This window comes from Tympanuchus pallidicinctus, unplaced genomic scaffold, assembly GCF_026119805.1.
Source record: "Tympanuchus pallidicinctus isolate F22 unplaced genomic scaffold, pur_lepc_1.0 scaffold23, whole genome shotgun sequence".
Lineage (NCBI taxonomy): Eukaryota > Metazoa > Chordata > Aves > Galliformes > Phasianidae > Tympanuchus > Tympanuchus pallidicinctus.
This window is the reverse complement of record NW_026294740.1, coordinates 7,780,711-7,797,072: the sequence shown is the minus strand read 5'-3', so window position 1 is coordinate 7,797,072 and position 16,362 is coordinate 7,780,711. Positions and strand designations below refer to the sequence as shown.

The window sequence follows — 16,362 nt, the reverse complement described above, 5'->3', positions numbered from 1 at the left end:
GGAAAAATATTTTTAAAATAATAATTGTAGACGATAAAGAAGTTTTCTGTGTTACCAAGAACGTTTACCACACCCACAGTTACTGAGTACATCTGCATGGTTCACATGTGCACCTAACTCTAACCATACAGCATTTAATGGCTGCTCATGCGTTACACAGTGAGGATGGAAAGCCTGCCTGCATTGCAGCACGCACACAAACTCAGTTCTGTGAGCACAGCCCAGGGAATGTACTTGTCTGTAAGTCTCAAAGAAGAACACTGTGAATGAATCATCCTTATATGCTATGGGTTTTTCACTACTTGACTAGGCAGCCTTTTGCTCAGAACACAATCCCTAACAAACTTAAACCACAAAACCAAACTGAATGCTCACAGAGGAAGACAATTTTTAACCTTTCTTAGTTATTACAGAATTTCCTCTCTTCCTATAACCTGAAGGGCTTTATATACCTTAAAGGATACAAATCACCTGGCATATTTAACACAAGCAGTGCAATGCTACAACAGGACGATAACAGCAATAGGGAGGCAAAGTCTTTGGCTATAACAAACAAGAACAAACCCAAATGCAGCAGCCATAGATACAGAAACGAAGGAAAAGAGCTGCTTACCTTTAAAAGGCCTCAGGCATACACAGACCTCCAGAAAGAGATGCCCTCACCTCCACTGCTAACTGGGAAGGGATGGGTCCTGACCTTTCTGGTCACATAGGTTCAATGCATGCACCTGAGCTTCTCTGGGTTGGCCCTGCCTTCCCACCAGGTGCTCCATCACTGCCTCAGACCCCAACTCAGCATTTCCACTAGAAGCAGTCAGTCAAAAAACAGGTGAAAACACGTATAAATCTGATTTCTAAACTTATAATTAGACACACGAGAAAGAAGAACAGACTGGACTCCAGGAAAATGCACTTGGCATACCACAGCACATAACATCAAGGTGTCAGTGTGTTCATTATTAGGCACATAAATGATAGGAGCCTCAATTTCCAAAGTGCTGATCCTTCAGAATTCACATCCACTTTTACAAGAACTTCATGCTCTCAGTAGCTTGAAGTTCATCCCAGAAAATAAATAATAAAAATGCCAACAAAGCACTGCATTGTAAAAGGCATTATTGACACTTTGTGCCCTTCTCTCTGTTCCGTAGTTTCCAAATCTACTTTATGGTTCAAAGATAAACACTTCATGGGAGTTCTTGACAGCATCAGAATACATCCATATAGTTCTTTATCTAGAAACTGGCCTAGAGCACCATCAAGCTGCATTGTCTTTTAAGAGAAATGCAAAACGTGCCCCTATATTTTGCCACCACATCAAATGTGCAGTATTATTTGCTGTATGTATATGCCCCTTGGAGAAGTGTTGACAAGAAGAGACAAGAGAGCAGCAGAGATGAAGAGAGATGTATGACAGAGTTTGGAGTTCCTCAGGTAATACCTAATCCCCTGCACTGAAAGATTTTTTTAATGATTTACACCAAAACTAAGAACAAAGGTTTTCTTGTTTCCCTCAAAGAAATGTATTGCAATGTGCAAATGAGAGTGGAGAAGAAAATCAGTTATTTTTGGTCTCCTGATTTGCAGTGTAGGTCTGTCAGCTGCCCTCACTGCTGTGTAGGTGGCCATGGCTGCAATGGGAAGGTCAGGCTAAGGCAAGGCATTCACTTCCTTCCCACACTAAAATACAGTTCTCACTGCCAACTCTTCATTCTTATGACTGTCCTGTGTCAAAAGAGAGTGAAAAAGCCTTACTTAGTACTAGAAGTGCTGATGCTTTCACTCGCTTATTTTATCTGCAGTGTTGTTGTAAAGGTTCCTCGCAGCCCCTGAGCTTTGGGTCAATGTAAGGGCACAGAGCAGCCAAGGTCCAGTGACACAGCAGACAGGAGCGTGCACAAAAGACCAGATCAGCTGTTTGTGGGAAGTTGTACACAGGGATTTCTTTTGAAGGGTCCATAATGGAGTAAAGACCTTTTTGAGATCAGTCATTGAGTCTGTGTCTGACAAACACAGCAGAGCCTCCACACCTTTAACTGCAGAAAGAAGGTAAAAATTCTCACGTTCCTGTAAGGCACTTCCAAAAAGAATGACCAAGTACAGAAAGAAGGGGCACTTCTCATAGCACTGTAACTAACTTTTAAAGGGATCATCGTAAGAGTATAGCTATCTTATAGCTGCCTCCAGTTCAGACTCAAGTGAAATCACACAAGCCTTCATTTCTGCTGGACAGCATCAGCTCAAAACTGCCACAGTAAGTATTTCTGCAGAGGCCATGTTCCTGACACGGCCCGATTTGTTTGACTTACAGGTCATTAAAAGTGAACTCAACAGCTGAATTTCACCTCCTGCTTGCCCCTAGTGCTCTTGCTTACAAACAACACATCACTTTTTCAGATGTTGCACACATCTACGTTTTGGTTAAAATACATTCTTTGGTTGTAGCTGGAAAGAAAATGCTCAGACGACCTCATGTGTCTGCATTAACTGCAGAGTGAGTATCAGTAGCTTAGAGCAATGTGTCATACACTTCACACCCCACTGAGGGTTTCTCCGGTACACAGACAGATGGGTTTGTCCACCTGCAGCTCTCAGCATAAAACACTTCAAATGCTTTCATTGAGCTCAGGCATAAAACATGCTTTAACAAGTTCTTTGTACACAAAACAGCCGACCATGAAATCTTTCAAAAGAGAAGTGCACACAACATTCAGAGAACACAAATACTGCTTACAAGCACATTGCTGAAATAATTTTATGTAAACAATCCACAATGGGAGAATTTATAATGCTCAGAATTCTGAAGTGAGCTAAAAGCTGGGTGCTTCTGGTAAAAAAAGGAATCGCAGCACCCCTCAGGCCATCATTTCTAAGTAAGTGCTAAAAGGATCTTGGGTGTAACATTGAAGAACACTTCGCAGGTCTCTGCTTGTTTGCACTCCGGCAGCACAGCTGCTCCTGCGCAGCTCACTCAGGCAGCACTGCCCACAGAACTCACTGAGCTTGTGTTTACAGCATCGAATGGGCACAGTTCCACCAACTTCAGCAGAGATAATCTTGCTTGAGATAAAGAACAAAGGAAAGAAATTCTGTTTTTGTTTGTTTGGTTTTCATTTGTTTAGATACTACCTACACATACATAGATCAGAACAAACCCATCCCACTTTCAAGTAAAGAAAAAGATGATTACTGTAATTTACATGCAGCTTTAAAATGTATGTGACCCAGCATCACATCTTTATTAGCATTTTACAGCACTAACAACTCCACTTTCAACATGATCCAGCAGAAATGTCTTTCCACCCACTCCCCCTAAAAAATATCACTTTCCACATAAATCAACTTCACCAACTTCACCACGCTTCACCTCTTCCAAAGTGGAAGCTCACAAACGTGCTCACCTGGCAGATTTCACATAAAGGCACCTCTATGGCACAAAACCATATGATCCTTCCTATGAGGAATTACACAATTCTGATTTGCAGAGAAAGAGTTGGACAACTTTTAAGCATCTTTGCTACTCTGGATGACTCGGTGCTCCTTTCATTTGCTGCAGAACATGTTTTCAACAGACGATGCTTAATAAAGCCAACACAATGCACCCTCTTATGATACTCTCTTATATTATGTAACTATTTGTAAGAATGAACTAATAAAAGAAAATGCAAGAAGAGAAATAACCAAGAAGCAAGCTTATTCATTAATTGCAGCTGGCCTGAAGTTTGGCAACACATCCCAAGCAATTACTGCAACAGATTTAACTTGTTTTATGTATTGCTGAAAAGAAATGGCTTTTTGTAATTTGTAAGGTCTCAGTTTTAACAAAAGGAGTGAATTTGCATACATGCAATCCAGTAGCAACACAAATGAAGTACACAGTGACTTCCAATTGGCAATGTTGTTGGCTTATTCAACCAACAGCCATGTTCTGACCTAACCTGCATAGTTCTTCCAGTAGTTGTCATTTTGCTTGGAAGTTCACATGATACTTCCTTTCACAACATTATTTCAAGGCTAAGCTGGGAGCTTACAACAGTACATATGTAACAGCCCTTAAAAACCTGTCAATAAAAGTTCCCTTTAATGGATGAGCCTCAGAATTGAATAGGAACCACAGCATAGTGCCACAGCATCTCAGTAATTGCGCCTTTAGGTTCTCCTCGCGGCTGCCTAATGCATCTCCTACACAGACCCAAAGAAACACATCGTTGGTGCTTCCTGTAGAACTGAAGGCAAAATACAATGCCACCTTCAGAGAGTGCAGGAGGCATCACAAATATGAGCACTATGAGAAATACAGTGCAAGACTTTTTTTGTAAGCAAACAATACAAAAAAAAGTTATGAAAGTTTCAAAGTTTTGTCACTGATTGTTTGTATAATTAATAATGAAGTTCTTGCCATGTATCAGACACACCCTAGGCCCATTGTGAAGCCACCTCACCTGCAGTTCCTGGATTAAGGACCTCGAAGATTCCAGGTCGAACAAACTAGAAGCTGTACCTTTGCTAACTGAGAACATTCTTTAGAGCAGGAGGCTTCCAGCACCTCCTGTCCCACCACACATCAGCCATTCCTGCACAGGGAACGTTTTAAACTTTTCTCTACCCAGAAAGCTTGTTTAATAAAACTTAGATCCACTTAACATGAATTAGATCTGCTTCCTTCTGATGACATTATGAGATGATGTTCACAAGCGCAGTAGTCTGAATTGGCTCAGATAAAATGTGGTCTACTTTATCATAATACAATAACCGAATAAAGTTGTGTATTGAAAAGCTACCGTACAACAGCACAACGCGTTTTATAACTCCGTCGAAAAATCACCAGAAACAAAAGCGATGCCTACCGACGTACCCCCAGGCACGCGGCGGCTCGGAGTCCCGCTCCCAGCACGAGGCACGAGCAGCCCAAGGCAACACGCGGTGGCTTCAAGGCGCAACAACACGAACCGCACAGCAGCGCAGGCCACAGCCGGCGGCACCTGCGGGCGGAGCGCCCCCTGGCGGCCAAACGGCTCCGGGCGCGCCGACGGCTGCCCGCGCCGCTGCCCCGCCGCGCTCGGCTGCGGACACCGGCACTGCTGCGCCTCCGGGCGTGCGCTGCGCGTGTGCGCAAGAACGTACAGTGCGCGTGCTGTACCTGTACTGCTATCGCACCTAGAGCTGTAAGCACGTAGAGTGCGGGGCGTCAGCAGATAAATAAAGCGTAACGTTCCGAACGTGAATTCAGAACACGGAGAAAAAGCAGTCTGTGACTTCCAACCGTTTCGTTACATGACAAAAAAAAAACCAAAAACTAAAACAAAAACAAAACAAAACAAAGTTTTGCCAATAAATTACCGCCTGCGTACCCCACCTGTGCTAGTTCTATCTACAAGGTTATTTTGAGCAAAGGTGAGGATATGTTTATAATGTGGGCTTGGGGTAAACCTCCCCCGTGTTCAGGATCCGACCGCACAGCCCTCGAAGCGCGCACCGAATTCCTCTCCCACTCGTCCGGTTGCAGGAGCTCCGAGCTGACCGTCGGCCTTCTCACACTCTCCGGTCACCTCCCTCCCGCAGGACGCCTCTATCCTGCACGGCAGACATGCTTCTCCGGGCAGCCACGAGCCCAAGTTTGTTACACGAAGGACAAACGCCCGCAGCGAAGCCGACCCCAACTTCCTCGGCAGAAAAGAGCCCGAGAGCAGCCGAGCGCAGCTTACCTCCTCCACGGTGAGCGGCATGCAGATCCGGTACTCCTTCATCAGCATATTCCCGTGCGTCGGTGCGGAGCGGCCAGCCGAGAAGCGCTCGATGCCGCGCAGTGCTCGCGCCCGCAGCCGCGCGCGGGGCAGCGGATCGCCTTCGTGCCCTCGCGTCTCCGTGCGCGTTCGGCGCTGAGTCCGCCGCGCAGCCCCGCGAGCAGCCGGGCGGGCGGAGAACGGCAGCACAACCGCTCCTTTCTTCCCGTTCTTCCTTCTTCAGCCCGCGATCATGTGAATTTCGCACACGCACGGACCTCTACAAAGAAGTCTCGAAGCCGAAGCGCCGTCGCACGCTCAAAGACATCCGTCGGAAGCGCACGAAAGCGGCGGCCTCTCGCTGCTGTGTCAAGACATGCCCGGGGCGGCGAAAAGACCGAGCGAGCCGGAACGCGGCTGTCGCCCCGCCGGCAGGAGAGCCGCGACGCCGATTTCCGAGACAAAGGCTTTTTCTGCCGCTTCCTCCCCCGGCTGCCGAGCGCGGCTCCCGCCTCCTCCCCGACCGCCGCTGCTCCCGCTGGGCTCGGGGCAGCGCTCGGCGGCCGCGGGGCCCCGCGGTGCGGCTGGGGGCGGGCGGGCTGCGGCCGGCCTGGATGGAGCCGCGGAGCGGCGGCCCCGGCGGGGGCGCGGCTGACATCACGGCGCGGCAGGAAGGAGGGCGGGCGGCGGCCGCCGCCGCCAATGGGGCGGATTTAAGCGTCCCGGCACGGGGAGCCGCGGGTTGGGGGAGGGGGCTCCGGGACGGGGGCACCGCGGGCTGTAGGAGCTGTGCCGGCCGCACCCCCACCCCGCTGGGACGCGCTTTGCCGGCCGCACGACAAGGCGAGGCGGCGCTCTGCGAGGGCGCAGCCGGGGCTGCCCGCACGGCTCCGTTACAACAGCAGCGCGCAGTGTGTGCAGGGGAGATACCCGCACAGGATGTGAAGGCCTCACCCATTTCCCTTCTGGTCAGCCCGTCGCTATCAGCCTGCCGAGTTGGCTGCACAAATAAAACTGTTTTTTTGTTTTGTTTTGTTTTGTTTTTGTCTCAGTTATTTACTTTAAAATGCTGCATGCAAAGTTCAGTGACAAAGTGTCTCCTTCCCAATTGAACAACAAAGCCAGGACCGCTGGGGGAGGCCTTTTCTTTCTTCTTCCTGATAGCTAAACCTTTTTTTTTTCTAGTGGTTTTTTTTCTTGTTGTTTCAGATAAATTGTTATTAATTTCCACCTCACTACACAGGCAGCTAACTCTGAAGCCATCTAAGAAAGCCAAGCGCTTATGTAACTGTGAATAAATCATGGCATGTGTACATTGCTGCTTCTATCAAGTGAATGGCCATAAAACACAGCTTGCAGGGAAGCCCTGTGACTGCAGCGTGAAATATAAAGCGCTGCACAGTGGCAGAAGACACACCTGCACTTTCATCTAATTTATTTGCAAAGATACAAGTGATCAAATGCCATATTGGGGGCAGTTGGACACGAATTGAGGTCTACTATGAAACGCGTTTCATAACAAGAGCAGAACCCCTCGGGTTTTCATTGGCTCTGAACGTAGATCTCAAGGCGATGTATATCATCTGAAGCGCAGGCAGGACGCAGTGCCATCTCCTGGAGCTAACGATGTAATTTTTTTGCTCCGTTCCATTAACGGCACATATTTCACACACCCTGACTTCCCGGTGGAACACAAAGAAATAGAAAATCCAGGAGCTCTGCTAACAGCCTGGGCTTTCAAACGAGGCTTGAACAATGTGGTTTACGTCTTCTGCTTCAAATTTGACAACAGCCATTTGTAAACATCCAGCTTGTAGTCACGATCCATAACGATGGTAGCACATACTAATGAAACTTTCATGCAAAATAGCCCAAACGAGGCAGTACGTGTAGTATCACCTATAGAGGACAGAGATCCAAATTCAGATCTACTTACTGCAATTATAAGTGATTTATTAGTTAAATGAACTGGGGAAAAAGAATCATCTGGTCTCCTGCTGAAAAAACGCTGTAAAAACTGAACTTTGCACGGGGCCTTGAAGCGACTTCATCGCTAAGTCAAACGGAAACCAAAAGCACCTCCCGTGCCTGCTGCACTGCCCCACACGTTCTGCCACAGCTCCTCCCTGCGCTGTCTGTGCACGCGTGTGGAGGGAGAAGCGGCGGTTCCGACAACAACCTTTGGAACTTGGGACTTCTTCTCAGAAGGACGTTCATCAGATGCCTTTTAGGGGACATCCTCTGTGGGTGTTGCAGTGGAAGCTGTGCCATGAGAGCTGCCCGCAGCTCCGCCCGCACCACACAGCAGTGCTGCACCAGAGGCTGCGCTACGCCACATTCACGCTGCGTTTGCCTCAGAATGCGGAGAAATGGCGTAAAATCGCGGTGGTACTGACTTCACTCCCTTTCCCCCCCCTCACTCACACACACATCTCCCTCACACTACGGACACGTGAGATGTGAGCATCACCACAGCGTGGGAACATCTCAGCCAGCAGCCCGAGGGGCGCTGAGGCAATTGGCGGGCAGCAAACCGCCACACCGAGTGGCGGGAAATCCCGCTCCACCGCCGGCTGGCCCTGCACGGACCGCCTCACAGAGGCGCCCCCCTCACGTCCCGCCTCGCCCCGCTCAGAGGTGCCCTCAGCAGCGCCTGCTTGGTGCAGTGCGGGCCCTTCCGCCGGGTTGTCCCGCTTGCGCCTGCGCGCCGCGCTCTTCCGGTGTGTGTGTGTGTGTTCGCGGGGGTACGCGGAGCAGAGCCGGGACCATGGCGGACGGCGGCGCGGAGCGGGCCGATGGCCGCATCGTGAAAATGGAGGTGGATTATAGCGCGACGGTGGACCAGCGGCTGCCCGAGTGCGAGAGGCTGGCGCAGGTGCGGCGGGGGGAAAGGCGGGCGGTGCGGATGGGCTGAGTCATGGCACCGTGCGGGCTGGGCCCGGGTTGAGCGAGGCGAGAGCGGAGGCCGGGCTGCGGGCCGAGAGGGGCCGAGCGGGAGGCTGCGGGGTGCGGGACGGGGCGGAGGTGGCCGCTCCTTACAGGAGCGCTGCGCGTCAGGCGCCTCCGTGCTGTTGTCCCGAGTCAGGATGGCGGGCGGCGCGCGGCAGCCGCGCGGTTCAGCTGTGTGCGACCCGAAAAGCAGCGGAGCCGTGGCCGCCAGCGGGGCTGTGCTGAGTAACGGCTGTGCATGGCCGCTCGGTGCGGGTACGGTGCAGCTGAGCGTTATCTACGGGACTTGTTTTGAGGTTTCTCTGTGCACCTTGTTTTGCAGTGTAGAGGCTCTCAAACCCCACAGCAATGGGACTGGGATTGCTGTCCTGTTTCAGCAGGATGGCATCTGGTTCCTATGCACTGGCGGTGCTTTGCTTGATCAGCAGGTCTGGTCAGAGACGTTCCGGGCTGTATGGTATATTGTAGGATTTTGAAGGCAGTAGCTTTCAGATAAGAAGGCTGTGTGCTCTGCTGCCTTCAGACTGCTACTAGCACAGACGTTTTATCCCATGGGTGCAGCTCTGTGTAAGTACGGGCATCGTGGCCATATTTCTTTCCCACATAATATGTACGTTCAGTGGCAGTAAGAGCACATCCTTCAGACCAATGTATATGCTTTGGAAGAATTTCAGTGCAATAGGTATGTTTTAGAACCAGCTTTCTTTTTCTCTCTTTTGTCGTTCATCTTCTTGTTTCTAAACATTTTGCAGTCCCAAAGCTTTTACTTTTTACTGATTTTTTTTTTTTTTTACTTTATTTTCCTATCGCACTAGGAGGGGAGATTGCAAGAAGTAATTGAAAACCTTCTTTCCTTGGAAAAACAAACACGAACGGTAAGTGTGGTGTGCATCATTTAGTGCTGTGTTGGTCTACACCTCCCCCCGTTCTATTGTATTAAAGTTAAAGGGAATTGTAGCATCAGTCTTTTGTCATTCTTATCAGTGAGATGAGATACAGTGGATTTTTTTCCTCTTTATATCATAGCAATGCAAGTGACAGACCTGCAGGTTGTTTTTTCCATCACTAATACACTGCTTATCTGTTATAGGCTTCTGACATGGTTTCCACATCGCGTATCTTAGTGGCAATAGTGAAGATGTGTTATGAAGCTAAAGACTGGGATGCTCTCAATGAAAATATTATTCTTCTGTCAAAGAGAAGAAGTCAGTTAAAACAGGTGAATTTATTCCTTTGAAACAAAAGGTGAAATTGCATTATTATATCTGATTCTCCTCTATGAAGAGACTTCACAGACTTCTTGGCACTTGCATGAATACAGTGTGTTTAGCTTCTGCTGATGTTTTCTGGGAGGTATACAAAAGCCAATAATGGAACCAATGTCCAAACTTCATCTCTTTACTTTGTACCTGAGCTCCGTTCTTGGCAACACACCTGTGGCTATTTTGCTTTTGGTACATGTCAGTACTTTTACATGGTTGTTCAACTTTACAGTCATCAGCAGTCTGAGCTGTAGACACAGTTTTAATTTTTCATGTTGTCATGAGGTATACATTAAACAGTTATTGGAATTGGCTGCGATGAAATAAGGACGAGGCTTTACATGCTTGCTTTCAAAACTGTCATAATCTGGAATTCAGTTCTGTCAGAGAAATCAGCTATCAAGATTGCTGAGAATGCTTGCATTTAAGAAGGTACAAAGTGTGTTGTGCAGCGTGTTTTGTTTTTTTTTTTAACCTAATTAAAGTTAGCAAAAGGCAATTTTAATGGCATCATTGCTTTAGGAAAAGAAAAGGTTACCTACTTTCTAACATGCAGAAACATGATTTTCTGCGCAAGTGGAGTACAGTTTATTTCTCTAACTTGCTCAAGTTGTGGCTGAAGACGAAAGCAGCTGATTTTTCTCTCCAAGTAGTTTCTAGAAGTTTAATTCAGGTTTTTGGAAGTAGGTATTTCAGCTGTAATTGTGGCACCTTTATCAGTGTTGTTACCAGAATGCATCCCAGTAATCTGTGCTTGCCACTGAAGGATGCCAGCCTGTGAGTGCTTAACTGCCAACCTGCAGAGCTGGAAAGGATCAGTCCTACTTCCTCCTCTTCCTTCCCTTCTTGAAAAATCTGTTGGTGTCCTACAGAGGAAAAACTGCACACACTTAAGAGAATATGTATGATTAGATTCATCCTGCGTGCATGTTGAGTCTCTCTAGTTTAATATGAAATTATTTAGTATCTGAATGCATTTGAGAAACCTACGGTGATTTTTCTATTCTGTTATTGTACCAGGCAGTTGCTAAAATGGTCCAGCAGTGCTGCACTTATGTTGAAGACATCACAGACTTACCAGTGAAACTGCGCTTAATTGACACGTTGCGTACAGTTACAGAAGGAAAAGTAAGATTTTGTTTTAAGACTGACTATCTAAAAGGTAGAATAAAAATGCTTACCTTCTTTAAAAGCATAGCTTCTGAATGCCATTTTCCACCTTGTTCAAATGAGAGCAGAAGTATATTTTTAACTTCAGAATTTCTTTCCCAGAAAGACTACAAATATTTTCCAAATTTTGTAATTAAATGATTTGCCAAAACACCAATCATATTTCCATTATGTATATATTTGGGTGTGTTATTAATATAATAGCTCGTACGTTTTAGACTTTGAAAGTGCCATTTTTCACTATTTAAAGTGTTGCATATTTGAATTAGTTGGAAATGGGCAGTTTAAATTATTTAGCAAGGTGTTATGTGCAGCTGTGGTAATCAGAAACATTATGAGTCCATTATTTACATGCGATTCCTTTTGCTTACCCCCCAAAAAAAAGGATCTATTCTGAATGAAAGCAGGTTTGTATTAATGTTATGGCTTTTGCCTGTTCAAAGTTAGTCTGAGCTGTTAGTCAAGTATGTTTGCCTTATGGCTGGTTAGGAGTGCGTGCAATAATGCAAATAGGTGCATGTTAACTTCATATCTATTTCAGTATATTTGAGCAGGCAAACTGTCGAATACTTCATTTGCTATGCAGATTCTTTTATGTTTGTGTAGGGAATGGTAAAGGCATTTGTTTAGATTAATTTGGTCCAAATAGTTTGATTTTTCCCCCTACCCATTATATTTTATCAGCATATTTTTGTAGATAGCATCAACAACAGTGTATGGATGTATGTGCAATTAATTAATTGCATAAAAACATGAAGGAGATGTTTTATAGGGCTGTGGTCTTGTAGTTTATATCCTTTTCTAGAAAATTCCAGAACTCCCATTGCTATTTCTGATTTCAGATATACGTGGAAATCGAGCGCGCTCGCCTGACAAAAACACTCGCAACAATAAAAGAGCAGAACGGGGAAGTGAAAGAGGCTGCCTCTATTCTGCAGGAATTGCAGGTAACACACTGCGTAGTCACAGTTACCTCAGTGATAGAGATTAATGCTGAAACTTCATCATCTACATCTGCAGAAAATGCCTGGAATGAGATTAACTGTTACGAGTGAGATTGTAGCTCAGTTTTAAGTGCTCTCGTTGGTTCCGTTGTTAAATTTCAAGGAATATTTCTCTTTAGGAAAACAAATTTCAGTTTGCTTTGCTCAGTCGTACAGTGAGTTGCACATTAGTGATTGTTGTTGTTTTTTTGTGTGTGTGTGAAAGTAAGGGCTGTAATTCAAAATCAACCTTTTCACCATTTTCACTTGCTCTGGAACAGCTGGGTCTGTTTTTTGTTTTCCTTTGTGAATCACAGAATGCTTCTCTGTTTTACGTGTCTGACCCTGACGCAGTGCTAAAAGGTTGCATTTTCATTTTAGGTGGAAACTTACGGTTCAATGGAAAAGAAAGAACGCGTAGAATTTATCCTTGAGCAGATGAGGCTCTGTCTAGCTGTAAAAGACTACATTCGGACTCAAATTATCAGCAAAAAAATTAATACAAAATTTTTTCAAGAAGAAAACACAGAAGTAAGTCATTTGAGGATTTTTTCCTCCTTATTTTGATCTGTCATGCTTTCTTTGAGGTCCACGTGTATTTAAATCTTCTGTTTTCTGGGATGGATTTGGATTTCATTTACATGGCTAATAGAACTGTTGTAATTCCACTGTTTCAGAAACTAAAATTGAAATACTACAACCTAATGATCCAGCTGGATCAACACGAAGGCTCCTACCTCTCCATTTGTAAGCACTACAGAGCCATTTATGATACTCCATGTATTCAAGCTGAGAGTGAAAAGTGGCAACAGGTAAAAACAACAACAAAAGGAAGCAGACAGCAAACAAAATGTCTGTATTTTCACGTGGCAAATACCTGTTCACCCATGTCATTACCAGACCAATTTACAATAGATTAAGTTGCTCTTAAGTCTGATCTTGTTACATTTAAATACCACATTATCTTAAATTGGGTAGTTGAGAATGGGTGTAATACAGTTGATTTTATACCATATTATATGCTTTTATACCATATTTCTACCTTTTCTACCCAATTTATACTCTTCTACTGTTGTATATAAAATGGGAATGTTTCACATTTGATTAAGAAAAAAAATCTTTGAAAATTTGGAATTTTAGTTCACCTGTATCAATTTAAATATATTGCTATGAAGGGAGGTGTGTTTCTGCAAGATAGCCTCAATTTCACTTTGACTTCTTAATATGTTTGGCATAATGTTTTTTGTGTTAAATTCTAAGCTCTGCAGAATAGTTTTCAATGCTTCTGTTTAATTATGGAAAAAAAATAATCACTCTTTCTTATCGCAGGCACTGAAGAGCGTTGTTCTTTATGTTATTCTTTCACCTTATGACAATGAACAATCTGACTTGGTGCACAGAATTAGTAGTGACAAAAAGCTAGAAGAAATCCCGAAGTATAAGTAAGTGCTCTTTCTACTAAACAATTCTCAGGCCAAAGGCCTCTCTCTTACAGTGGCAATGTAAGTGCAATCTGTTTATGCTGAGTCTGCTGCAAGCATTTCAGCATTTATTGTATGAAAAATACTGCAAAACTTTCATGATTGTGTTAGAAGTTAAAATAAATATCTGTTTATAAGAGAAAACTCTTCATTAGAGATAGTTGCACTTTAATTGTCCCTGTAAAGTATTAGAGTTTATACTTATGAAGAACAGTGAATATTAATGGTAATGAAAACATTTTAAATGACTTATCTGATGTAATTAAGTATGAAATATGCCTTATTGATAAGGGATTGTTAATCACCCTTAGTAAATCATTTGCAGAGACCTCCTAAAATTATTTACCACCATGGAGTTGATGCGATGGACTGCCCTAGTTGAAGAGTATGGGAAGGAATTGAGAGAAGGATCCCTTGACAGTCCTGCAACAGATGTTTTTGGCTGTACAGAGGAAGGTGAAAAGAGATGGAAAGATTTAAAGAACAGAGTTGTGGAACATGTAAGCATGGCTCATCCTTTACAAATTAGCTATGTATGCTATGTCTGACTTTTTGTTTGCCATACTTTTGTTACAGAGGTGTTTTTCATGTAGGAAAGCAGCAGATAAGTTGCATTTTCCGTTATGTTCTGTTTTTCAATTGTTTTTTTGTCCATATGTGCATAGAACAGATACACATTTGGCCAGAAAAAAGAGCATATTCTGCTCAAATTCTAAGGTTTACGTTTCAGTAGAGTAAAAACTTGTGTTGCTTTGCCTTAAATTAATAATGAGTTGATTTTGTTACTTTTAATAATTTGTCATACAGAGGCTATTAATTATACGTTTCACAAGCATGATAACTGTCCACAACTCATTTACATAATTTATGCTGGACTGCCATTAGAGCACTATAGCTCCTAATCTGCTTTTAACATTGACTTTTATATTTTTGCAGCCTGCCTCAATTATATTTTGCACATAACCCTCTACTCTGAACACTTTTATTCCAGAATATTAGAATAATGGCTAAATATTATACCAGAATTACAATGAAGAGAATGGCACAGCTCCTGGATCTGTCCGTTGACGTAAGTGTTGCCTTTATGAAAGGAGAATAGAAGTGTTTGTGTGTGTGTGTGTGTGTGTGTGTGTATTTGCTTGTGACAAGAATATAAGTACTCAGCAGAGTAACATTCTTTTGATTATTTTTGTTTTTTTTTAACCTTTTTTCTTAAGAAGCTCTGAAAACAGTGCTGTGGACCATCCCTGCTTTGTTTGCAGACTAAGCAGAAAGACCCAGCATTGTAGAAAAAAAACATTTCCGGATTTATGTGCGTGTGTTTATTTGTGTCCTTGGATGGATGGATGCAAGCAGCAATAGATATTGTGTGTCACTGTAATACTCTTCACATCTCATTCCACTGTGCTACCAGTGCTTTTCAGCTTTTACCAGGAAGAACAAAGTGTGCTATAGTGATAGGAAGCATTAACTGAACTTCTGTTCAATGGGCTCTTTAGATGGGAAGCAGTGGAAAAGCCTGATGGAGTAGTAGTATGTTAATCTGTCCAGTGTCAGGACCTGAGTGTTTATTTCATGCCATTATGGAAATCAGGAAAGGTTTTTTGTTTTTTTTTAAATCCAGACAGAACTGGTTGTCACAGTGCACGTGTCCACAAGGCAAAAGCTGATACTAAAAGTGAGTTTGTGCTCAAGGTCCTATTTCAGTGCTGGATCTCCTTATCCTGTATTTCACTGTGAAAAAGCTCTTGTCAATGAGTGAGGAAATCTGACTTGGAGATAGAGGGTTTCTCATCCTTAATTCACAGTGGTTTTCCTATGTCCTGCTTGTCAGAAATTGCAGTCTGATATCTGTGTAGCCAGGTACTCTGAAGAGTAGAAGACTGTTGGTTGTATGTTAAACACTGAGTGTCACAAAAGATAATCAGATGTAGGTCAAATGAGAAAAAAGATTTTGAATAGATGGTGCTAGTAGCTTGCTATGCCAACATGGGATATCATAGTATTATGCTGTTTTTAAACAGTGTTGTTCAAGCTGGATTTCTGCTAGGTTCCTTGTGCTTTAATGCTGTTTGGGTGGACTTCTGATGCTTTGAAGGTAAAAATGCTGTTTCCTTGACTTAGTGCTGTTTGTCTTTGCAGGAATCGGAGGAGTTCCTGTCTAACCTGGTAGTTAACAAGACCATCTTTGCTAAAGTAGACAGGCTGGCAGGAATTATCAATTTCCAGAGGCCTAAGGATCCAAACAATATACTGAATGACTGGTCTCACAAGCTGAACTCACTAATGGCCCTAGTTAACAAAACCACACATCTCATTGCCAAAGAGGAGATGATACATAACCTACAGTAAGGTGCCTCAATAATCTCAGTGCTTTTAAAGAAGGCATTAAATCTTCATAATAGAGACTATTATTACAGTGTGTATATGTTTTTTTTCTCCTTGTCAGGGCTTCCTGGTCTAAAATTTAGGACATAATTCTGAAATTCCTGTTGACAGTTGAGTTCCCTTGATTATTCATTCAGTTGTTAAACATTTTTGCTACAATTGGTGAAAGAACATAATAAAACTGTATTGCCTGTATAATGGTAGTCTTGTGATTTATTATCTTCCATTTATGCTTTTATCTGGATAATTCATGACTCTATGGTTATTTTGTTGCAGGAATGTTTTCGAGGCTAAGATTGAGAGGACATACTGTAAATAAAGTTAAAAACTTTAGCATATCACCTCAGTGTAAAGACACTACTACTCAAAACATACTAATTGAAATTATGTCAGAGGTCAACAGCAA

At 43.9% G+C, this 16,362-nt stretch overlaps 2 protein-coding genes across 3 annotated transcripts in view; one reads left to right on the top strand and one right to left on the bottom strand.

Annotated features, from left to right (window-relative positions):
- The window catches only part of PITPNC1 (phosphatidylinositol transfer protein cytoplasmic 1), a 71,838-nt gene extending 65,534 nt beyond the window's left edge, over window positions 1-6,304 (bottom strand). The window contains exon 1 of the mRNA XM_052687806.1: window positions 5,706-6,304. Coding sequence (XP_052543766.1) covers window positions 5,706-5,753 — 48 coding nt within the window. The 5' untranslated portion in view covers window positions 5,754-6,304. The remainder of the gene's footprint in view (window positions 1-5,705) is intronic.
- A 2,119-nt stretch (window positions 6,305-8,423) lies between these two features.
- Window positions 8,424-16,154, top strand: PSMD12 (proteasome 26S subunit, non-ATPase 12). 2 transcript variants are annotated; one of them, XM_052687761.1, is made up of 11 exons: window positions 8,425-8,598; window positions 9,488-9,547; window positions 9,763-9,891; window positions 10,955-11,062; window positions 11,947-12,051; window positions 12,469-12,618; window positions 12,765-12,899; window positions 13,417-13,529; window positions 13,894-14,068; window positions 14,560-14,637; window positions 15,711-16,154. In XM_052687761.1, exons 1-11 carry the CDS (start codon window positions 8,491-8,493, stop codon window positions 15,918-15,920), a joined length of 1,371 nt encoding a protein of 456 aa, XP_052543721.1. In that variant the 5' UTR covers window positions 8,425-8,490; the 3' UTR covers window positions 15,921-16,154. The 2 variants fall into 2 exon arrangements, with proteins under 2 accessions (XP_052543722.1, XP_052543721.1); XM_052687762.1 differs by lacking the exon at window positions 15,711-16,154 and having other exon boundaries at window positions 8,424-8,598; window positions 14,505-14,603.
- Window positions 16,155-16,362: the final 208 nt, after the last annotated feature.

Bases quoted from the DNA above. Each gene is read 5' to 3' on its own strand.
- PSMD12 (XM_052687761.1), top strand. From the start codon at position 8,491: ATGGCGGACGGCGGCGCGGAGCGGGCCGATGGCCGCATCGTGAAAATG. The intron at 9,892-10,954 runs GTGAATTTATTC...TTATTGTACCAG, and splicing joins GAAGAAGTCAGTTAAAACAG to GCAGTTGCTAAAATGGTCCA. The intron at 12,900-13,416 runs GTAAAAACAACA...TTCTTATCGCAG, and splicing joins AGAGTGAAAAGTGGCAACAG to GCACTGAAGAGCGTTGTTCT.